The sequence below is a fragment of the Poromitra crassiceps genome (assembly GCF_964638095.1).
Source record: "Poromitra crassiceps genome assembly, chromosome: 26".
NCBI classification, from domain to species: domain Eukaryota; kingdom Metazoa; phylum Chordata; class Actinopteri; order Beryciformes; family Melamphaidae; genus Poromitra; species Poromitra crassiceps.
In genome coordinates this window covers 12,609,569-12,633,129 of record NC_139640.1, presented here as the reverse complement: position 1 = coordinate 12,633,129, position 23,561 = coordinate 12,609,569, and the positions used below count along the sequence as shown (strand labels likewise).

Here is a 23,561-nt window from a genome sequence, read left to right as displayed (position 1 = left end):
ATATGAACAATAACTGTTAGGCTATGAAAATGAAAGTTCACAAATATTAGTTAAACAAATCCTTTCAGTGCAAATGCATTATAAACCAAAAAATAAGATTTGTTTAGAAAACGAAATTACACAAATGTATTATTATTATTATCATTATTACTACTACTACACCCGGTGCGCACACTGAATAGGCCTATTATACTATATACTATAGACTATTATACTTACTTTTCTGTCACATCGTCATTATTAAGCCGGCTTATGACTGCATAGTATCTAAATTATAAGGCGACTAAAATTGGCCAACCATATTTTTATTCGGGCAACCAAAAGCTCTTGCCAGGTTGCCCCTCCGGCAACCACTTTTAAAAGTAGCCTACCACGGAGATCTCACAGGCACAGGCAGCAAAACCTGACGCGCTGATGAGAGCATAGGATATTATTTCTGAATGCTTGACTGTTTTGTTTTTTACTCATTGAACCATTACAGCTACGTAAAAAATATCTTACAAAAGTGTGTGTGTGTGTGTGTGTGTGTGTGTGTGTGTGTGTGTGTGTGTGTGTGTGAGAGAGAGAGAGAGAGAGAGACAGACAGAGAGAGAGAGAGAGAACCATTCTAAATAGTTAATTTCCACAAGGCTTTGGAACTTTATTTTGAAATGTTGCACTTAAAGTGAGTGGGATAAGGGGGGAGAGAGATTGATTGTAAGTTTGTATTTAAACACACTGCCTCTTTAACGCTCCTCTTCCTGGAATAAAAAGCCTGATAACCCCTCCCTCAAACACAGCCAGTTCTATTCTCTCCACCTATTTCCTGTTCCTCCCCTTTCACAGATCTGCCAGTTTATAGATAGGTGTAAACATGCTGTGAAGTGCAAGAGCTGACCAGCACATTCACTGCAGATCAGCACATGAACATGAAGACAACAACAGAGGTTTGGTTTGGAGCAGAGCCCAGCTTGAAACTATCTGACTCACTGTCACTGAGAAGTGAAATGGCGCAGCAAGGAATTCAGCTGGACGGGGGAAAAGGGTGCTGTTCGATCTGTCTGGATCTACTGAAGGATCCGGTGACTATTCCCTGTGGACACAGCTACTGCATGAGCTGTATTAAAGACTGCTGGGATGCAGAGGATCAGAAGAAAATCCACAGCTGCCCCCAGTGCAGACAGACCTTCACACCGAGGCCTGTCCTGGTGAAAAACACCATGTTAGCAGAGTTGGTGGAGGACCTGAGGAAGACCGGACTCCAAGCTGCTCCTCCTGATCGCTGCTATGCTGGACCTAGAGATGTGGGCTGTGATGTCTGCACTGGGAGAAAGCTGAAAGCCCTCAAGTCCTGTCTGGTGTGTCTGGCCTCTTACTGTGAGCAGCACCTCCAGCCTCACTATGATGCAGCTCCATTAAAGAAACACAGGCTGGTGGAAGCCACCGTGAAGCTTCAGGAGAACATCTGCTCTCGTCACGACGAGGTGATGAAGATGTTCTGCCGTACTGATCAGCAGTGTATCTGTTATCTCTGCTCCGTGGACGAACATAAGGGACACGACACAGTCTCAGCTGCAGCAGAAAGGGCCGAGAGGCAGAAAGAGCTCGGGGTGAATCGGCACAAAATCCAGAAGAGACTCCAGGGCAGAGAGAAAGACGTGAAAGTGCTTCAACAGGATGTGAAGGCTATGAATCTCTCTGCTGATAAAGCAGTGACAGACAGTGAGAAGATCTTCATTGAGCTGGTCCGTCTCATTGAGAAGAGAAGCTCTGAGGTGAAGCAGCAGATCAGATCCCAGCAGAAAGAGGAAGTGAGTCGGGCTGAAGAACTTCAGGAGAAGCTGAAGCAGGAGATCTCTGAGCTGAGGAGGACAGACGCTGAGCTGGAGCAGCTCTCACACACAGAGGATCACATCCACTTCCTCCACAGTTACCCCTCACTGTCACGTCTCAGTCAATCTACAGACTCACCCAGGATCGATACCCGTCCTCTGCGCTACTTTGAGGATGTGACTGCAGCTGTGTCAGAGGTCAGAGATAAACTACAGGACATTCTGACAGAGGAATGCTCTAAAATCTCATTGACAGTGACTGAAGTGGATGTTTTACTGCCACGACCAGAGCCCAAGACCAGAGCTGACTTCTTACAATATTCACGTCAGATCACACTGGATCCAAACACAGCAAACACACTGCTGTTATTATCTGAGGGGAACAGAAAAGCAACATGGATGAGTAAAGCACAGTTATATTCTAGTCACCCAGACAGATTCACTGACAAACCTCAGGTCCTGAGTAGAGAGGGTGTGACTGGACGTTGTTACTGGGAGGTGAAGTGGAGCGGGAGGGTTTCAATAGCAGTCTCATATAAAGATATTAGCAGAACAGAGAGTGAAAGTATATTTGGATACAATGACAAGTCTTGGTCATTAGAGTGTTACAGCAGCAGTAGTTGTCTGTTCACACATAACAGTATCAACACTCTCATCTCAGGCCCTCCCTCCTCCAGAGTAGGAGTGTACCTGGATCACAGAGCAGGTATTCTGTCCTTCTACAACGTCTCTGAAACCATGACTCTCCTCCACAGAGTCCAGACCACATTCACTCAGCCTCTCCATCCTGGACTGTTGTGTTATTACACTGGAGCCACTGCTGAGCTGTGTGAGCTCAAGTAGACATGAGTGATTAAAGCAGCGATGAGTGAGATTCTTCCTTTTAAGTTTTTGTCTCCATCTTTGTTGCTTATTGGTCGTTACTGTGGTGTTTCTACACTGCACTTAGCACCTGTCAATCACACATGTGGGCGGGACTGTGACGTCTTTATCCTTGAATTTTCTGTTGATGACGTTTGAGTTTCTGTAGGTGGTGCTGTTTTCTTTGTCTTTCCTTTTCTGTGTATTACTGTATATCAGTCAGTGATAGAGCCAATCTTTTCTGTGTATTACTGTATATCAGTCAGTGATAGAGCCAATCTTTTCTGTGTATTACTGTATATCAGTCAGTGATAGAGCCAATCTTTTCTGTGTATTACTGTATATCAGTCAGTGATAGAGCCAATCTTTTCTGTGTATTACTGTATATCAGTCAGTGATAGAGCCAATCTTTTCTGTGTATTACTGTATATCAGTCAGTGATAGAGCCAATCTTTTCTGTGTATTACTGTATATCAGTCAGTGATAGAGCGAATCCAAATTGGTGTTTATTCATATGAAAACATAACTGTCATGTGGTCTATATAGTTCTTATATGTGTTGCATATTTCTATTGTTGCTGTAATATTTTCTGCTGTTTCTGTTCCACTGCATGGGCCTTAATGGAGAAGCACTATGTCTTCCCTTTATTATAGCTGAATAGTTGTTAATATGTTGATTTTGTTCCCGGCTCCTTGTACCTTTTTTTGAGAAAAGCGCACTACAAATGTAATCATTATTATAATCAATAGGGAGAATATTCATTATTTTCTCCACAGTGATGATGGCATACTGGTTTAACACACTGATTGTGTGGATGAAGTTAATACGTAGATGGAAGATTGAACGAGAGACCTTTACCAGGCTTTAGTGATTGGTTGTGTTAACAAAGTTAATGTTTGCAATAATTAATAAAAAAAAATCAAGAATGAATGAAATATTGCCTCTGTATTCATTTCAGGAAATCAACCAAAGTTACTAGAGAAAACTAATATGACATTATTTATAACTGAGCCGATTTCGCCCCTAAAACAGAACAAAGTGTTTAGAGCAAATGAAGCCGCAGTGAGAAGAAACACTAGCTGTTCAAAATCTCAAGCTTGAATGTCAATTCTGTGATTGATTGACCCGTCAGTGCACAGGGGAGGAGTTTAGAGAAGGGGAGGTTATATAAGAGGTGGGTGTGCTCTGTTCAAATCCTTGGTCTGAAACCTGCTATGTGACAAGTAGTTTGTTTGTAAATCCTTTCTCTGAGACCAAGCAGCTCCACCAATCATGATGTATTGTTTTCAAGCTGTTTGATATAGAGACACTGCATGAAATAGGCCACGCCCATCACAGGGGAAAGCTCTCCATTCACTTCCACACACCAGCAACATTTTCCTTGAATTAAACATAGCTAAAAGCTGTTGTGTGGTGGGGCTGCGCAGACAACAAATGTAAAAAATCACCTATTAAAGTTATTTTGCACTCCCGAGAAAAACAAGGAAGCCATTGAGAATTGGCGAGAAGAAAAATGTGGATCTTGCTGTCAATGAAGTAAGTTGGAGTCAGTGTTTCCCACAGGATTTAGAGTTGTTGTGGTGGGGGACCACAGACCCCCTAGGGGGGTGCGGTGGCATGCACCCGCACGAGATTTCATTTTAACATTTTAAAGTAAAATGCATGAATTTGGTGGACTTTGAGAAAGCACTTAAGAGCAACATTAAAAGGCTAGATCTATGAAGAACATGTCATCCTTACTGTGCTGTGGGTTTACAATGACCAACTAAATTTCTCCCTATAGATATATTCTGAATACAGGTCACTCAGTAGAATACTGCTTGTTTAAATACAATGGCCCATCTATACCAAAATCACTTCATGGGGAGAACTCAAAATACAAAGTAACATTTGTTTGGTTCTCCTACAGGTACATTCTTCTGTTATCTCACATCACTAAACCATCTAAATCCTGGAATTGATCAGAAATTGAATTTAGATGAATAACTTCTCTCTTTGACTACACATTGTGTGTGTAATTTATTAGCACAAAATAAGACATCAGATCTCTCAAATCACAAGACTGAAAACTAGGCCGGAACATGACCTCTGTGTCCCCCTGATACCCTAAGTCTCCATGAGCCTGTGTCTCAGTCAGCCCAAACCTGTGTTCACTAGTACTGTACGTCACTACAGGAACAACTTTCCAATAGGTCTCAATGACCTGACATGAACACAAGCTGAACATCAACCATTTTCTTTGATGCTCATCAACATTGAATTAAAGAAGTAGTAACTCACTGCTCCAGGCTCTTTTAGTCAGAGCTGCAGAAACAAGTTTTTATGCCTGTGTAGTAAGATTACTAAGTGCACTCACATGGTGTATATGACTCCAACTAGCGGTGGGCGATATGGCAAAAATATCATATCACGATCCACGATCTTATCACGATTCTTTTTCATATTGGTTTTTAAGACTATTTTGCAAGTTACTGAACAGTACAAGTACAACCAAACTAATTTCAGGGTTCGTATGGCCATGAGAAACCTAGACAAGTCATGGAAATTTAAAATACAATTTCTTTTATAAATATTTTCATGTCGTTCATTTACGCTGAGTTTCCAATAATTAATATGCTAAAAAATAATGTTCACAAGCATGCAAACACTCTATCTATCTATCTATCTATCTATCTATCTATCTACAGTATCTATCTATCTATATATCTATCTATCTCTTGGTTCACTGTTATTTTTACAGTAGGGTTGGGCGATGGGACGAATATCTATAGCTATCTGCGATTGAGTTGCGTGATTGCCATTTGTCAATTTGCTAATTTAATGGAGAGAGAGAGAGACTGACACACAGAGAGAGAGCGTGGGGACAGAGCAGAGACATGCGGCTCAACACACACACACACACACACACACACACACACACACACACACAGCGTTGAGCAGTGAGAGAGAGGCAGGGGGGAAGGAAACTGAAAAGTGGAGCAGAAACGCGCTCTCCTGAGAATACGAGGCAGCAGGATGACTGAAGCAAATGAAACTTAAACTATCACAAAGAGCAGCCGAGATTCTGACACTTTTTGCGGATGCGTGCCGCTCTATCTGCCTGTTTGTCTCTCTGCCAGTGCCCGCATGTCTGTTTAGTGTGCGTGTGTGTGTGGCATGTCATTTTTAACGCTGTTCATAACGAGCAGAGCGTGTTTAGGCTATCGTCCGGCTCCGTCCCCAAATTAATTTTCATCGTCCCTGACGCTACTTTTTAACGTCCCCGCGATGACGGGAGGTCCTTCGTGTCAAGGCAAGCCCTGGTTAAGTGTGTGTGTGTGTGTGTGTGTGTCTCTGTGTGTGTCTCTCTCAAACTAACTGCCCCTCCATGTTGTCTCCATGCTGCTGCACTTTGCAAAGTGAAAAGGGGGAGGGGAGGACAACTTGGGAAGCTCTTTCAGACATCGAAATGCAACTGATAGAATGTGCACTGCATGTTGTGCATTGACTGTATATAGTCTATGTAGCGCGATTCTACGATCTGTCTGGAAAGGCAGATCGTGGAGCCATTCTGATCGTCAACGATCTAAGATCGTCATATCGCCCACCCCTAACTCCAACATATTTACATTACATCATGTACTTTTTCATTCAAATAAATATAAATAAATATAAACCCCTTAGAAAATGGGGTACAAGAAAGTGTGCAATTCTCTTTTAAACTAAATTAAATTAAAACAAAACATAAACACAACACTATATTAAACTCAAGTTTGATGCAGAGAAATAAATAATACAAAAACAATAGAAAATCAGTCAAAATAAAGTGTGCAATTCTCCTTTAAAATAAATAAATTAAATTAAATAACAAAAATAACAAACCGTTTAATGTTATTTTGAGCTATGGTTAAGTCGGAGTTTCAGGCTTGTTTTGATGCCCTTTGATGTGTAACGTTAGTGAACAGTGGCTGGCTGATATTAGGGCTGCCACAAACGATTATTTTGATAGTCGACTAGTCACCGATTATTTTAACGATTAGTCGACTAATCAGATCATATCGCACAATTACTCAATCGCTCTGATTTAGCTATCATCAGCTTCTAAATTTAGCTTCAAGTTGTTTTAAGCATGGGCCAAATAAAAATAAAGACAATTAATGATGATAATTCACTCAGAAATAATATTTTCATGAACTTTAAAGTTTAGAGCATGTAGCAGCATTATTTATTTCTGGCATCAATGTACTTGCATGTAATAAATGTAATATAGTGCAAATTGCAAAACTGCAAAATAGTACACATTGAAATTGAAAACATATAGTGCAGATATGTACTATCCATTGAATGAATAATGCAAAATAAAATTAGGGCACTACTAAGTGGAATGGAAATGGAACCAAAAACTATTCACTGCAACCAAAATATCAACAAAAATAAATTGTTTCAGTCTTCTCAGGCATCAAACACATTTTTAAATGTCGTAAGTAAAGTGCAAACTGCGGAGTAAAATGAGGTTTCCAGTATTCCCGTCAGCAACACATGAGCTTAACTTTGCTATGAGATGACAACGTTACAGCAGGCTTTTAACGTTAATATCGTTAGCCAATAGCTAACGTTAGCAGCTAACGTTGCGGTTGCCAGTGAGCTAACAAGCTAATTAGCCTTCATCTGCATTCGCCACAACGTGCTTCCTTTTGAGATGCTCGCGCATCATACTCGTTCTGCCATGATAAGCGAGTTCAGCTTATTTAGCAGATTTTGCACTTCACATTATTGTGGGTGAAATGCTCCCACACTTTGGACGTACATGTATGAGGACGGCTAGACATTTTTTCTGTTGAGAAGCACTGGGAGCTGCTTGTTGTTTTTCCGGTCACGGTGATGTCACGTTTTCCCCGGATGATGGGTACTGCGCATGTGCATCAAAGACAGGACGGAGACCCCTGGATTCCAAGCCAGCCAGTGAGGCCATCGCAGGCAGCAGCTTCGCGGAAACAAAACAAACGTTTTTTTCTTTTTTTCAGCTCCAAAAAAAACATGCGATTACGTCGACTACCAAATTCGTCGGCGACGATTTAAATCGTCGACGTAGTCGCGACTAGGCGACTAATCGTGGCAGCCTTAGCTGATATTAGCGGTCATTAACCTGGTTACACACGGGAGTTACGCTACGGGGAGAAGGGGAGCCACTAGCCTGGCGGCCTCTCCCCAGGCAAGACTGCGGCTTCACTAAACCCCGCCTCCGGCCTAGCGGAGCCGACGTTACACGCAAGTACAAGGGCTTCCCCGAGCAGCGGACTTTTTCTCTCTCAAAACAATTGAAACCCGTCATGTTAAGGCTGAGCAAGGAGATGGATTTTATTTCATCAGAGCCGAGGGCAGCAACACAAACGACTGATGGAAATAACAGAACAGAGAACTAGCAACCAAAAAAACCCACCAAAATCTAATCAGTTCATCTTTGAGTCCAAGTCGATATTTGAGGTAAATTTGATGAAATTCCGTCAAGGCTTTCCTGAGATATCGCGTTAACAAGCTTGAATATGGCATTCGAGAGGTCACAGTGACCTTGACCTTTGACCACCAAAATCTAATCAGTTCATCCTTGAGTCCAAGTCGATGTTTGTGGCAAATTTGATGAAATTCCGCCAAGGCATTCCTGGGATATCGCGTTAACAAGCTTGAAAATGGCGTTCGAGAGGTCAGAGTGACCTTGACCTTTGACTTTTGACCACCAAAATCTAATCAGATCATCCTTGAGTCTAAGTGGATGTTTGAAGCAAATTTGATGAAATTCCGTCAAGGCGTTCCTCAGATATCGCGTTAACGAACATTATACGTACGAACATCGTATGTATGGACGGACAACCCGGATCCATAATGCCTCTGGCCTGGCTATCGCCGGCGGCGGAGGCATAAAAACATCTAAAAAAGATTTTCTTTATGAAATGTGTATGGGAAAATAAATGGCGGATGAAAAAATCTCTGGTACAGTGCTGAAGCAGGAAGTAGGCGATCACTTTGCCTCTCTATAGTGATCAATATCACCCGTGACCCGTCCCAAGGTGATCAGTATAAGAGGAGTGCACTGTAGTGTGTGTAGTGTCACTCTGAGGTCATGAACTGGACTCAAACCTCAGTCCAAGTGAATGTTTAGCATGATTACAGCTGCTTCATCTATCTGGTTACTTCCTTGTTACTGCCGTCACATGATAGCCTGGCTCCAGACCTGCGAAGCCACACCCACTCCACAGGTGTGGAGAGGGAATGAGTTGACGATGCAGTCTGAATATCAGGCTAGTCACATGATGCTTCCCTCTCACCTCCATATTCACATCTCCTGAATACCTTTCAGCATGAATGAATGGAATGACGCACATACATACGCACACGCACGCACCCACCCACACTTGTTTCCCACGTAGCATATTACAAGGAGACACACAGCAAGTACAAATGTAGAGTAAGCTTCAATTCTTAGGTTGATTACAAGCGATCAATAGTGAGGATTGTGAAGTTCAGAGCCAAAGTCCCCTGACATTATTATGTGTCCTGACATTATTACTGTGACCAGAATGATGCTACTGGAATGATCATGCATCTGGGCCACAGAGCACCTTCGTTCTCTCAGGTTCTCTGCATATTCCGGGCCTGGAGAACACGGGAGCTGATCTGATGCTGAGAAGCGACCCCCTGCTGGACAAATGGAGACTACACCCCGACGTGGTGGACCATGGATACATTGTCAGTCCTCCAGTGCTGAGAAGACAACTGACGTACTCTACTGTCAAAAGTGTTTGTGTGTCAGCGATCTCTTCTTGTCATGAAGGATTTGGGAATATGTCGGTTGTCGGCCACCCTCTCCTGAAGTGCTTCCTGCAGAGTTGGTGGGTAGGGATCCTTCTGCTGTGATCCGCGCACACTCAACATGGGGTGTTGCTGCACCAACGGCACTGTTTAGAGGAACAGGTGTGGAGGAGATCTGCACTGTTTAGGGGAACAGGTGTGGAGGAGATCTGCACTGTTTAGAGGAACAGGTGTGGAGGAGATCTGCACTGTTTAGAGGAACAGGTGTGGAGGAGATCTGCACTGTTTAGAGGAACAGGTGTGGAGGAGATCTGCACTGTTTAGAGGAACAGGTGTGGAGGAGATCTGCACTGTTTAGAGGAACAGGTGTGGAGGAGATCTGCACTGTTTAGAGGAACAGGTGTGGAGGAGATCTGCACTGTTTAGAGGAACAGGTGTGGAGGAGATCTGCACTGTTTAGAGGAACAGGTGTGGAGGAGATCTGCACTGTTTAGGGGAACAGGTGTGGAGGAGATCTGCACTGTTTAGAGGAACAGGTGTGGAGGAGATCTGCACTGTTTAGGGGAACAGGTGTGGAGGAGATCTGCACTGTTTAGGGGAACAGGTGTGGAGGAGATCTGCACTGTTTAGAGGAACAGGTGTGGAGGAGATCTGCACTGTTTAGGGGAACAGGTGTGGAGGAGATCTGCACTGTTTAGGGGAACAGGTGTGGAGGAGATCTGCACTGTTTAGAGGAACAGGTGTGGAGGAGATCTGCACTGTTTAGAGGAACAGGTGTGGAGGAGATCTGCACAGTTTAGAGGAACAGGTGTGGAGGAGATCTGCACTGTTTAGAGGAACAGGTGTGGAGGAGATCTGCACTGTTTAGAGGAACAGGTGTGGAGGAGATCTGCACTGTTTAGAGGAACAGGTGTGGAGGAGATCTGCACTGTTTAGGGGAACAGGTGTGGAGGAGATCTGCACTGTTTAGAGGAACAGGTGTGGAGGAGATCTGCACAGTTTAGAGGAACAGGTGTGGAGGAGATCTGCACTGTTTAGAGGAACAGGTGTGGAGGAGATCTGCACTGTTTAGGGGAACAGGTGTGGAGGAGATCTGCACTGTTTAGGGGAACAGGTGTGGAGGAGATCTGCACTGTTTAGGGGAACAGGTGTGGAGGAAATCTGCACAGCGGCGTCCTGGATGACCTGTTGGATATGTCTGGGTCTTTCTTGGGTTCGGCCCCATTCGGGACCATATCTGGCTGACTCATGACATTTGTACAGTGGCACGCTCGCATTCATGAGTTTTTCTGTTGGATGTGGTGGGTCTTTCTCCAGTTCGGTACTCACTAGTGGTACATGAGAATGGTGAGGAAGTGACCTCTCAGGTGTGAGTCTCTCAGGTCTGAGTCTCTCAGGTGTCTGAAACCTGCTATGTGACAAGTAGTTTGTTTATACAAATCCTTTCTCTGAGACCAAGCAGCTCCACCAATCATGATGTATTGTTTTAGAGCTGTTTGATATACTTACCTGTGAGAAGTTGAAGGCGTGAAAGATTCCTTCTTAACCTTAGTGGATGCATTAATCATAAAAAACATCCATACATTCCTCTCACTCAATAAATGGTGAAATGATTCTTGGGTCCTTGAGTTTAAATGTGCACACAAACAGCTTTGTCATGGAGGACCAAGCCTGCAATGTCCAACTTTTGAATCATTTGTTGCTTTTTGTCTTGTTGTAAACACATCTGATTTGCATAGGAGGCAGTGTTGTCAATATGATAGAGTAAAACAGAATAGTACGTCCCTCTTATTTTCTTTTTCTCTCCTGGTTCTTCCCATATATTGTTCTCTCCATCTCTTTCCTTCTCTCCTTGTGATCTTAACCCCTTCTGAACACATGCTGAACTTACGTGCGAGGATGTTCGCCTGTGCATACATCCTGCGGCACTGTCTGTGAATATCATCATCATCTGTCATCTGTTCTGTCATAAAATGTCCAAGATATTTCACTTTACTACAAACACTGAGAATATTAAAAGATAGTTTAAAGTCAGGAAATACTTTACCTTTGTCCTCTTTTGTTCTACAAACTAAAACATCACTGGCATTATACTTGATATTATTTTCCATGCCATACTCAGTGCGTATATCAGTCCCTCCAGGAAATTGCGATCGCAATAATTTATGCAAATTCAACCAAACTCCGCGATATTTGCGGGGGCTTGCAATTTTTCAAAATTCCCGCGATTTTGCCGCAAAAAGTTAGTAAAATGCCGCATCTATTGTTTACCTGGGTTTGAGATATGTGTGCGCTGTCATCTTGCCTGGTTGCTGTGGAAACGAGGGACAACAATAGGAAGTGACGAGAGTATGGGACGTAACGTAACACGTCATCGCATTGAGATGAGGAGGGCAAACCCCTCACATTTGCCAACAAAAATAACCGCAAAACAATGACCAAATGTTTTGCATGAAAGTGGAGGCAAACTATTTTGCACTCCCTGCAACACTGTCGTGGAGGAACACAAACGGAAATCGTCACTGGACAGCCACTTTGCTAGCGCGAAGCATTTGAGACCCACACACACACACACACACACACACACACACACACACACAGGTGGCATATTTAGCTTAGGGTCTAGTTGTTTGAATATTTAACAAGGAACAAGGAACAAGGAACAAGGAACAAGGAACAAGGAACAAGGAAGGGATGAGGAGGACAGGGAAGGCATGCCGGCTCGCCCCCCCCTTGCTTCGCGGGCTCAAGGGCCGCTCTCAAGCTCGCCTTTTTACCTGTCTCGCCCCCAAATGGTGGAACAAGCTCCCCCCCATGGTCAGGACATCAGAATCTCTCCCCATCTTCCGTAATCGGCTAAAAACTCATCTCTTTTCTCTCCATTTTACCTCCCCCTAACCTTACTTCTTCATCTCCCTTATATGCTGCCCACGGACTGTCAACTGTTTTTGGTTCTTTATTTTATTTATCTTTTTCATTATCTCTGCTTTCCACTATGTATGTTACATGATTTATGCTTGTTTTTTTATCCCTCTGTACGTCGCTTTGGAGAAAGGCATCTGCCAAATGAAATAAAGTAAAGTAAAGTAAAGAGGAAATAAGGATAAGAGGAAATATATAAAGCACTAAGCAAAAGGTATGAGAAAAGGCAAAGTGATAATAGCATTATTGAGGATGAGGAAGAAAGGAGAAGAGAAATGATGAAGGGAGGAAAAGAAAAAATGTAATTAAAAATTAAAAAATTTAATCAAATGTTTTTCTCAACGCCGCAATTTTTGCCAGTTCCTGCAATTTTACCGCAAAAAATCACACAAAATGTCGCAAATTGCATCGCAAATTTTGAGAAAAGCCGCCGCAAAATCAAGCATTTATGATCTCAATAATCACAAAAAAACCCACAAAAAGAAATCCTGGAGGGACTGATACATTGAGAAGCAGTTGGAGTCCAGTGCTACTACACTCAGCTGTAAAAAGAACAAGTAAAGGGGAGCACTCTGAAAAGTCACAGAAAATGGAAGTGTACCAAATCCATGTGGTGCTAAAAAGTGTAGTCACCTACAAATCTATCTTGTGTAAAATGTGTATGAAGTGACTGGAAATTATGTCATGCAATTACCCGACTGTGATGTCATCAGGTAGTTGTGCTGTAGTCACATAAGATGTAATCACCTAAGGTTACTACATCGTAGGTGACTACAGCACAACTACCTGATGACATCACAGTCGAGCAATTGCCTGACATCAATTCCAGTTGAGTGACATCACTTGACACCACACGCTTTTTTACACGAGATCGATTCACCCAGGTCAACTGCTGACCTATAGGTGACTGCACTTTTTAACACTTTTTTAAACACTTTTTAGCAGGTCCTAAGAGGTCACCTGGAAGTGATGTGACTCAGGCAGTTTGTGTTTTTTAGTGTGTGTGTGTGTGTGTGTGTGTGTGTGTGTGTGTGTGTGTGTGTGTGTGTGTGTGTGTGTTGAATGCATTTGGAATTGCTAACAGCATATCAGGTTTGGATGAAACAGTGTTTGTTAGTTTGAGATGGATGGTGTACAGTCCACATCAGGACAATGGGTTATCTGGGTTAACATGTACGATCCAGTTTGAACCAGGCTGATAGATAATTATTTAAGCAATATAGCATGAGAGCCAGTGTGTTGTGGCGAATATATCCCGCTGCTCAGCAGTTATCCCACTCGGCCTGCGGCCTCGTGGGATAACAGCTGATCAGCGGGATATATTCGCCACAACACACGCTCCTCTCATGCTATATTGCTTTTATAAAACGGTTTCCAAGTATGATAATCTAATAATAATAATAATAATAATACTGTAGCGACCCAGAGTTTGACATGTCGGTGGCGATTACGACGTTACGTGAAGGCAGCGGACCAGCCAGTGTGTAGGGGACTTCCGGTCTCGGGTGGGGAGCCAGTCTGAAGATACGAGGAAGCCGACCTGACGTGTGTGTAGCTAGGAGCTGTGTGTGTGTAGCTAGGAGCTGTGTGTGTGTAGCTAGGGGCTATGAGTGTGAACCGTGAATAAAGACTGTACCAAGTATTGCCTCTTCTCCTCACTTAACAGTCCCGGGAGCGGGCTGTTACAATACTATAAGTCCAACTGGCATGGCATTCTGATAGAGTCAGTTGAAACACTACTGTAAGGCGGGACCGCAAGAACGTGCGGGTGATTTGATTGGATCGTTCTGGAGACTGAAGTTGACATTGGCCAATCCTGGCGATTGCTGAGAAGCTGAGAGCTTTCTGGAAAGCCCGACAGGCAGCTCGAGCTCAGCGCTTGCTGAGAAGCTGAGTGCTTTCTGCAAAGCCCGACACCAACTAACGTTACAGGGTTAAATGTGGGGTTAAATGCGGGGTTAACAGCCTTTTTTTTGCAAAGAAGACATTAGCCCGCGTCTATTCTTGTACAAAACATAATTTTCTGCGAAGTATTAGTAAAGTTATAAGCGAAGATCGATTCACAAGGATCTGACAGCTGTCTCCGCCATTTGTTTTTTTTGAGGTAACCAAAGGCTTTTAGTAAGAGAGTTGCCATGGCAACCAATAACCCATGGCCATGGGTTATTGGAGTGGGTTATTGGATTTATACAATGGCTGTGAACCAATCAGATTGCTTGATTTGAGAGAGCCGTTTTATAACGACAAATAATCTGCATTGTTGCATTGAATCATGAGGAAGGGAGGAAGGCCTTTTGTCTGTTCTCACGGAAGCCTAAATAAAAAGGGACAAAGATGCAGCAATCTTTAGTTGGCACCTTGGCCATGACAGGTCCTTGGCAGATTAAACAAAGACAACACAGAAACTTGGCAGCAATCTTCAGGTGATACTCCCGCTCCTGTGAGTGAAGATGTATTGCTTAATGATTACACCGCCATACGAAAGAACTGAGCTATGTTACACCACAAGGTGCAGCTGCTTCTGGAATGTGACAGAGCAAGCGTCAGTGACAGTCATGAAGAAACACATATTATCTCTATCAGGCATGGAGCAGAGGCTCAAACCACAGAAACTAAACATTTTGGCCGATATTGTTATGACAACAAGTCAGGAAACATCACAATTTGGATAATTTTCAGTGCAATTTTTGCAATTACAATAGCATTTTTATTTATCCAGGTCTCAATTATTTTTTTTCTTAGTTGCCTACAGTCTATGCTGCAGAGACCAGGAGGCAATTTGATGTTTCACATGCTTGTGCAGTGTAGGCTCACTTTCCTCAATACAAAAAATCACACCCAGGTGTTGAAGTACTCATACTCTCTGAAAATACCTTGAAAGTTGACTTTATAGCATCATCTGATTTTTCTTTCCAACCAAATGCACAGTAGACCACATTTCAATTAAAAGCTCTCCTCCTTGTACTACCGTGGTTCCTTTTTCCTCTGATAGCCTGCTGGAACCTCCTGTAAATGGTCAGAAAGTCCAACCATCCAAAACATATTTTCACGCTACAACCGAACCATGGTCTAGTTTGATCCGGATGGAGGCCATCTCTCTTCATCGGACCAAGCTTCTGCTGTTTGGTCCGGACTGTGGCCCGGGGAGAGGTTGGATTGGAGGGTGGTTTTGTAGGCCTATCAAAATGGAAAGTCCGGACCAAACAAAGATGTGAAAGCCCCCTAACAGTAACGTTATTCCTAATTAAGGTCTGGTTTAGGCATGGGGGGTGGGAGAGGTTAGGTTTAGGATTAGGGTCTGGGGGAGGTTAGTTTTAGGCGTGGGGGGTGGGAGAGGTTAGGTTTAGGGTCTGGGGGAGGTTCGGTTTAGGCGTGGGGGTGGGAGAGGTTAGGTTTAGGGTCTGGGGGAGGTTAGGTTTAGGCGTGGGGGTGGGAGAGGTTAGGTTTAGGATTGGGGTCTGGGGGAGGTTAGTTTTAGGCGTGGGGGGTGGGAGAGGTTAGGTTTAGGGTCTGGGGAGGTTAGGTTTAGGCGTGGGGGGTGGGAGAGGTTAGGTTTAGGGTTAGGGTCTGGGGGAGGTTAGGTTTAGGCATGGGGGGTGGGAGAGGATAGGGTTAGGGTCTGGGGGAGGTTAGGTTTAGGCATGGGGGGTGGGAGAGGTTAGGTTTAGGGTTAGGGTCTGGGGGAGGTTAGGTTTAGGCGTGGGGGGTGGGAGAGGTTAGGGTCTGGGGGAGGTTAGGTTTAGGCGTGGGGGGTGGGAGAGGTTAGGGTTAGAGTCTGGGGGAGGTTAGGTTTAGGCGTGGGGGGTGGGAGAGGTTAGGTTTAGGGTTAGGGTTAGAGTCTGGGGGAGGTTAGGTTTAGGTGTGGGGGCTGGGAGCTTAGGTTTAGGCGTGGGGGCTGGGAGAGGTTAGCTCCAGCCGGTCCACCTTCGCGCTGCATTGCGGGGTGTCGGCACATAGACGGGGCACCGAACAAACAAACATGGCCCACATGCTCCCTTTTATATACTATACTGCGTGGATGTGTGTGTTTGCGTCTCTGTCAGTGGTCTCATGACATCACTATGCCATCATCAGTGATGTCACAATGCATCAATGGGACTGTGATGTCATCAGGCAATTGTGATGTCATCAGTTGCCCGAGTGCTTTTCTTCCTAAGCATTTGTTCAAGGCTTGAACCCCTGGTATGGCCGTTACATTTATTAGTGGCCGGGCCAGCGAAGCGCAGGCCACTTATTGTATTTGCCTGTATTATTATTATTCTCCCGGGAAGTCAGACTTCCCATGCATGAAAATAAACCAATCTTTGCACAAAGGTCCAGTCCCATGCCAAACGTCTTTGATGCAAATTTGGTGCCAATAGTCCTAATGGTGGCACTACAGCGACCGTCTAAAGTTTCAAACTTTGAAAATTCCTAAAAAATCAGGCATACGTGCTACAGCTTTGCAACTTTCACCGAAATGTGCGCCCAAATGAGGAGAAATTTTTGTACACTGCAACCTATGGCCAATTGTGAAGTCTAAAGACTGCAAAACTGCAAAACTGTAAAACTAATTAAACCATACTCCTCCCACATTTTTTCTTCAAACGACACCAAACTTCAGCATCTGCATCGTTAGATTGTCCTACACAAAAGTATCAAACAGATTTTCGATTTTTTTTTTATCCCATTTTATCCCCCATTAGTGCTCATTTGATTTCTCAATCCTGGTTGCTGCTCCACCCTCTGCCGATCTGGGGAGAGCCGAGACTGGCTCCATGCTTCCTCCGAGACATGGGCAATCAGTCAGCCGCTTCTTTTCACCTGACCGAGGAAGCTTCACCGGTAGGACATAGCACGTGGGAGGATCACGCTATTCCAACCAGTTCCCCTCCCTCTGAACAGGCGCCCTTAACGACCAGAGGAGGAATCACATTAGCAACCAGGATATTGCATGTTTTTGTGAAGGGGGTTCCTATATGAAGGAAACCCCCGGGAGGCACGGGGAGAACATGCAAACTCCACACAGAAAGGCCCTTTTGCCGACCCCACCCGGGCGGTGGGCACTCGAGGACATGCGGACGGGCACGCATTCCTTAAGCGTTCACCTCGTCCCCAGGTGGGAATCGAACCCACGACCTTCGAGCTGTGAGGCGATAGTGCTTACCACTACACCACCGTACCTCCCGCAGTGTGTGTTTTTACACGCAAGCATCCAGTCTCATAAAACACCACCAGCAAGCATCCAGTCTGCAATGAGTCATGCCCGGCCACTACCCATTGCTGCGCAGCAGCTATAATTAGTGGCCGGGCCAGCGAAGTGGCCTGTATATGTATATGTATATTTGCCTGTATTATTATTATTCTTCTCCCAGGAAGTTCGACTTCCCATGCATGAAAACTAACCAAACTTTGCAGAAAGGTCCAGTCCCATGCCAAACATCTTTGACACAAATTTGGGGCCAATAGTCCTAACGTGAGGTGAAGCGAGGAGTCCAGTCTGAGCGAGCCGCTCAGACTGGACTCCAGCCGAGCGGGACTCGGCCGCATCTCTGTCTCCACGGCTTATTTTCGACTTGCATGTGTGACAAACTGCGAGCTTTGTCTACTTCACTGACGGTGAATAAAATCCACAACGAGGAAGGTATGCTGGCGTGTGTGGTGTGGTGGCTGGGTGCCTGTCTCGGTGCTTTGGGGTGCGCGCACGTCATGTGAAAATCGGCTCACAGAATCGGCTATTTAGAGTGACCGGAACAGATCACCGATCGAGGCCGATCACGTGAAAATCGGCCATTTCCGGTCACGTGCCGATCGATCGGTGCATCCCTAATAATTGTTATTGCTTTATTATTATTATTATATTGCTATATTATTATACTATACTCTATACTGCCTATCAATCTAGTGGTGCAATTTGGTGCGATTGATGAAACCTTACTGGACTCCACCTGAACTTGCCTGACTGACAACATGAGGCCAGTATTATGGCCGGTGTGATTATTGCACGGACTTGCCTCGAAGCCCTTATGTGTGCAGTGAACACTTTTTAACTTTTAGCGTTAACTTTATATTTTTTTGCCTTTATCATTGTGTTGTGTTGTGAAACTATGTTGTCTTGTTCGTCCCTACATGGCCCTAATTTCACTGCTCATTACTACTGTGATGCTGTACTACAGTATGTGACAATAAGAACCTTGAACCTTGAACCTAGTCATATAGTCGGGCATTTAGTCATGTTTAGGTCTACAGTAAACTACAGTATATGTAGTGAGCACCACCATGCCTCATCATTGACAAATTAAGCACTGCTGATTAGGGATTGGTATCGAGTTTCGATACTTACTTGGCACCGAAATGGAAACATCGATACTAAGGGGTATCGAAGCCTCCCTTGTCAATCGATACCAATTTTCGATACCAAAACAAAACAGCGTCATTGAGCCTATAAGCATGCGACATGCTTGCACGCCGCGCTCTAATACGGCTGGTGATTGGCTGTCATGTAGAGGCATGCAGGAAACGTTACGCCCACTTTAGCCGGTGTGTTTGTTGTGACTGTGTGCCAGGCGTGCGGTGCGGATATAGTATACAAGAAGTTAGCCACTCAAGCTACTCCTATCCTGGAGTACCATATGGCGAAGATGATGAAAAGCAGGAAAAGAAACAGAAACAACACGGACTGGTTTCCACAGATAAGAGAAATAATTGAGAGGTGGGTCAGCTTACCGCAAGTTAGCGGTTATCAGATCCCTCAGTCTGACAAATCCATGCATCTGGCTGTGAGTTGTAGCTAGCAGATCGTTTAATTAATTGCCGCCGTAACGTTATGCGCAAGCGGGCATTGTGTATTTTTAGCAACTCGTTAACAAACGCTGATGTCATGATAGTTTGTTGAATGTAAATGCGATTCATTTATATTGATTGGCTAGTCAGTGAATGCGTGAAGTGGAGCTGTCTCGTCAGATTTGACAAGAATGACGTTCTGTTGCAGCAGTGAGCATTAAACACTGATCTGCAACACTAGCGTTAATGTTTAATTAATTAGCGTTAACGTTATGTGCAAACGTTATCGCCCATTATGTATTTTTAGCAACTCGTTAACAAACGCTGATGTCATGATAGTTTGTTGAATATAAATGGGATTCACTTTGTGCCATTGGCTATATTGATAGGCTAGTCAATGCTCAACTAGTCTTCCATGCATGAAGTGGATCCATCTCATCAGTTTGGGCAAGAATAGAGTTCTGTTGCATCAGTGAGCATTAAACCCTGATTTGCAACTCTCTGTTTTGCACTGAAAACTATTCCACTGATGTATTTGTTTTACATTTCTTTCCTTTGTAGTACTTCCAATATTTTTTGTAGGGACGGCAATACGTTTAGAGAACTTAAAGTTATGTTAAATACAGTAGGTTTTATTTTTTTCTGCTGTAAAACTTAAGATGGGGGGAAAACTAAAGATTCGTAAAATAATTTCAATGTGTAATGCTGTTTTATTTTTGTTAAAATGGATTTTTCTAAAAATTGGTATCGAAAAAAGTATCGTTCAGGAACCGGTATCGAAATCCAAGTATCGAAACGGTATCGGTATCGAAAAATTTTGAACGATACCCATCCCTACTGCTGATAAGCTTTAAGTAAAAACTCAGAACCACTGTCTGACACTCTCCACACACAGCATACGCCCATGCATGGGAGGGAGAGAGAGGGAGAGAGAGAGAGATAACTGTTTTTTAATATCCCATTGAGATCACTGGCCCCAAGTTTAAGTATATTCCACTTTTGTGATAATCATGTTGTAAATGAGGGCTAAACACACACACTGCCTCTTTAAATACAGTACTGCTCCTCTTCCTGGAATCAAGTAAAGCCTGATACCCCGGTACAGCCTGCAGCCAGCAGCCAGTTCCATTCAGTTCTCTCCAGTTATTTCCTTGTCCCCTCCCCTTTCACAGATCTGCCACTTTATAGATGGGTTGTTTCTGAGACAGTGAAACTATCTGACATTCACTGTCATTGAAAAGAGAAATGGCGCAGCGAGGACTTCAGCTGGACGAGGCAAAATTCTGCTGTTCGATCTGTCTGGATCTACTGAAGGATCCGGTGACTATTCCCTGTGGGCACAGCTACTGCATGAGCTGTATTAAAGACTGCTGGGATGCAGAGGATCAGAAGAAAATCCACAGCTGCCCCCAGTGCAGACAGACCTTCATACCGAGGCCTGTCCTGGTGAAAAACACTATGTTCGCAGAGTTGGTGGAGGACCTGAGGAAGACCGGACTCCAAGCTGCTCCTCCTGATCGCTGCTATGCTGGACCTGGAGATGTGGGCTGTGATGTCTGCACTGGGAGAAAGCTGAAAGCCCTCAAGTCCTGTCTGGTGTGTCTGGCCTCTTACTGTGAGCAGCACCTCCAGCCTCACTATGATGCAGCTCCATTAAAGAAACACAGGCTGGTGGAAGCCACCGTGAAGCTTCAGGAGAACATCTGCTCTCGTCACGACGAGGTGATGAAGATGTTCTGCCGTACTGATCAGCAGTGTATCTGTTATCTCTGCTCTGTGGACGAACATAAGGGACACGACACAGTCTCAGCTGCCGCAGAAAGGGCCGAGAGGCAGAAAGAGCTCGGGGTGAATCGGCACAAAATCCAGAAGAGATACCAGGAGAGAGAGAAAGGCGTGAAAGTGCTTCAACAGGAGGTGAAGGCTATGAATCTCTCTGCTGATAAAGCAGTGACAGACAGTGAGAAGATCTTCACTGAGCTGGTCCGTCTCATTGAGAAGAGAAGCTCTGAGGTGAAGCAGCAGATCAGATCCCAGCAGAAAGAGGAAGTGAGTCGGGCTGAAGAACTTCAGCAGAAGCTGAAGCAGGAGATCTCTGAGCTGAGGAGGACAGACGTTGAGCTGGAGCAGCTCTCACACACAGAGGATCACATCCACTTCCTCCACAGTTACCCCTCGCTGTCACGTCTCAGTCAATCTACAGACTCACCCAGGATCTATACCCGTCCTCTGCGTTACTTTGAGGATGTGACTGCAGCTGTGTCAGAGGTCAGAGATAAACTACAGGACATTCTGACGGAGGAACGGCCTAAGATCTCACTGACAGTGACTGACGAGGATGTTTTACTGCCACAACCAGAGCCCAAGACCAGAGCTGACTTCTTACAATATTCACGTCAGATCACACTGGATCCAAACACAGCAAACACACACCTGTTATTATCTGAGGGGAACAGAAAAGCAACACGCATGAGTGAAGCACAGTTATATTCTAGTCACCCAGACAGATTCACTTACCAGGCGCAGGTCCTGAGTAGAGAGGGTTTGACTGGACGTTGTTACTGGGAGGTGAAGTGGAGCGGGATGTGTGTTTTAATAGCAGTCTCATATAAAGATATTAGCAGAACAGGGAGTGAAAGTATATTTGGATACAATGACAAGTCTTGGTCATTAGAGTGTGACAGCAGTAGTTGTCAGTTCAGACATAAGAGTATCACAACTCTCACCTCAGTTCCTCCCTCCTCCAGAGTAGGAGTGTACCTGGATCACAGAGCAGGTATTCTGTCCTTCTACAACGTCTCTGAAACCATGACTCTCCTCCACAGAGTCCAGACCACATTCACTCAGCCTCTCCATCCTGGACTGTGGTGTTCCACTGGAGCCACTGCTGAGCTGTGTGAGCTCAAGTAGACATGAGTGATTAAAGCAGCGATGAGTGAGATTCTTCCTTTTAAGTTTTTGTCTCCATCTTTGTTGCTTAGTGCTCGTTACTGTGGTGTTTCTACACTGCACTTAGCACCTGTCAATCAAACATGTGGGCGGGACTGTGACGTCTTTATGCTTTTATGCCACTACAAATGTAATCATTATTATAATCAATAGGGAGAATATTCATTATTTTCTCCACAGTGATGATGGCATACTGGTTTAACACACTGATTGTGTGGATGAAGTTAATACGTAGATGGAAGATTGAACGAGAGACCTTTACCAGGCTTTAGTGATTGGTTGTGTTAACAAAGTTAATGTTTGCAATAATTAATAAAAAAAAATCAAGAATGAATGAAATATTGCCTCTGTATTCATTTCAGGAAATCAACCAAAGTTACTAGAGAAAGCTAATATGACATTATTTATAACTGAGCCGATTTCGCCCCTAAAACAGAACAAGTGTTTAGAGCAAATGAAGCTGCAGTGAGAAGAAACACTAGCTGTTCAAAATCTCAAGCTTGAATGTCAATTCTGTGATTGATTGACCCGTCAGTGCACAGGGGAGGAGTTTAGAGAAGGGGAGGTTATATAAGAGGTGGGTGTGCTCTGTTCAAATCCTTGGTCTGAAACCTGCTATGTGACAAGTAGTTTGTTTGTAAATCCTTTCTCTGAGACCAAGCAGCTCCACCAATCATGATGTATTGTTTTCAAGCTGTTTGATATAGAGACACTGCATGAAATAGGCCACGCCCATCACAGGGGAAAGCTCTCCATTCATTTCCACACACCAGCAACATTTTCCTTGAATTAAACATAGCTAAAAGCTGTTGTGTGGTGGGGCTGCGCAGACAACAAATGTAAAAAATCACCTATTAAAGTTATTTTGCACTCCCAAGAAAAACAAGGAAGCCATTGAGAATTGGCCAGAAGAAAAATGTGGATCTAGCTGTCAATGAAGTAAGTTGGAAAAATTATTCCCCTTTTTGCTGGGAACCCCCGAACCCCACTTTGAGAACCGCTGTCTTGAATAGCTAACGGTTCACTCTTATCAGAAAGTTGGTAAAGCTTTAGCAAGTTTTACCCCTCTACCCTCAACAGTACTCCTATCTCCTCCACTGTTACTATACCACTGTTGAGATCCACACAGCACTATCCTGAGGAACTGATACAAAAACAAACTCCCTCAAACCTTTGACTTATACAAATCAAACACAAAACTTCTGTTTTAGTCCTTCAAGAAACAAGAAAGATTTCTACGTGACAATATTTGTCAAATTTTTGATCCCTTCTATTGTGTAATGTGTGTGACAACTGAATTGAATATGATGTGCTTCTATTGTATTGCTATTCTCCCATGTGTTTGTCAGTTAACACAGCCATCTTTATACTTGCTGCACTTACTATTTACTTAAATTGTGAATACTAGCGCCCGCGGCAGCAGCCCTACACAGAAGGTTGCGTGGGGTCACAGAGGTCGTGGACGGCAGC

General features: G+C 44.1%; 3 protein-coding genes across 3 annotated transcripts in view; 2 read left to right on the top strand and 1 right to left on the bottom strand.

Annotated features, from left to right (window-relative positions):
- Positions 1-23,561, bottom strand: part of LOC310798949 (myomesin-3-like) — a gene marked incomplete at both ends in the record, with an annotated part of 118,678 nt that overhangs the window by 42,391 nt on the left and 52,726 nt on the right. The window lies entirely within an intron of this gene.
- On the top strand, positions 972-3,026 carry LOC310798842 (E3 ubiquitin/ISG15 ligase TRIM25-like). The gene has a single exon (XM_083661402.1). It carries the CDS (start codon positions 987-989, stop codon positions 2,652-2,654), a length of 1,668 nt encoding a protein of 555 aa, XP_083517528.1. The 5' UTR covers positions 972-986; the 3' UTR covers positions 2,655-3,026.
- LOC310798840 (tripartite motif-containing protein 16-like) lies at positions 20,388-22,352 on the top strand (the record flags this gene model as incomplete). Its single annotated transcript, XM_083661400.1, has 1 exon — positions 20,388-22,352. One exon carries the CDS (start codon positions 20,388-20,390, stop codon positions 22,050-22,052), a length of 1,665 nt encoding a protein of 554 aa, XP_083517526.1. The 3' UTR covers positions 22,053-22,352.

Excerpts from the sequence above, each read along its gene's own strand:
- LOC310798842 (XM_083661402.1), top strand. The coding sequence starts at position 987 with ATGGCGCAGCAAGGAATTCAGCTGGACGGGGGAAAAGGGTGCTGTTCG.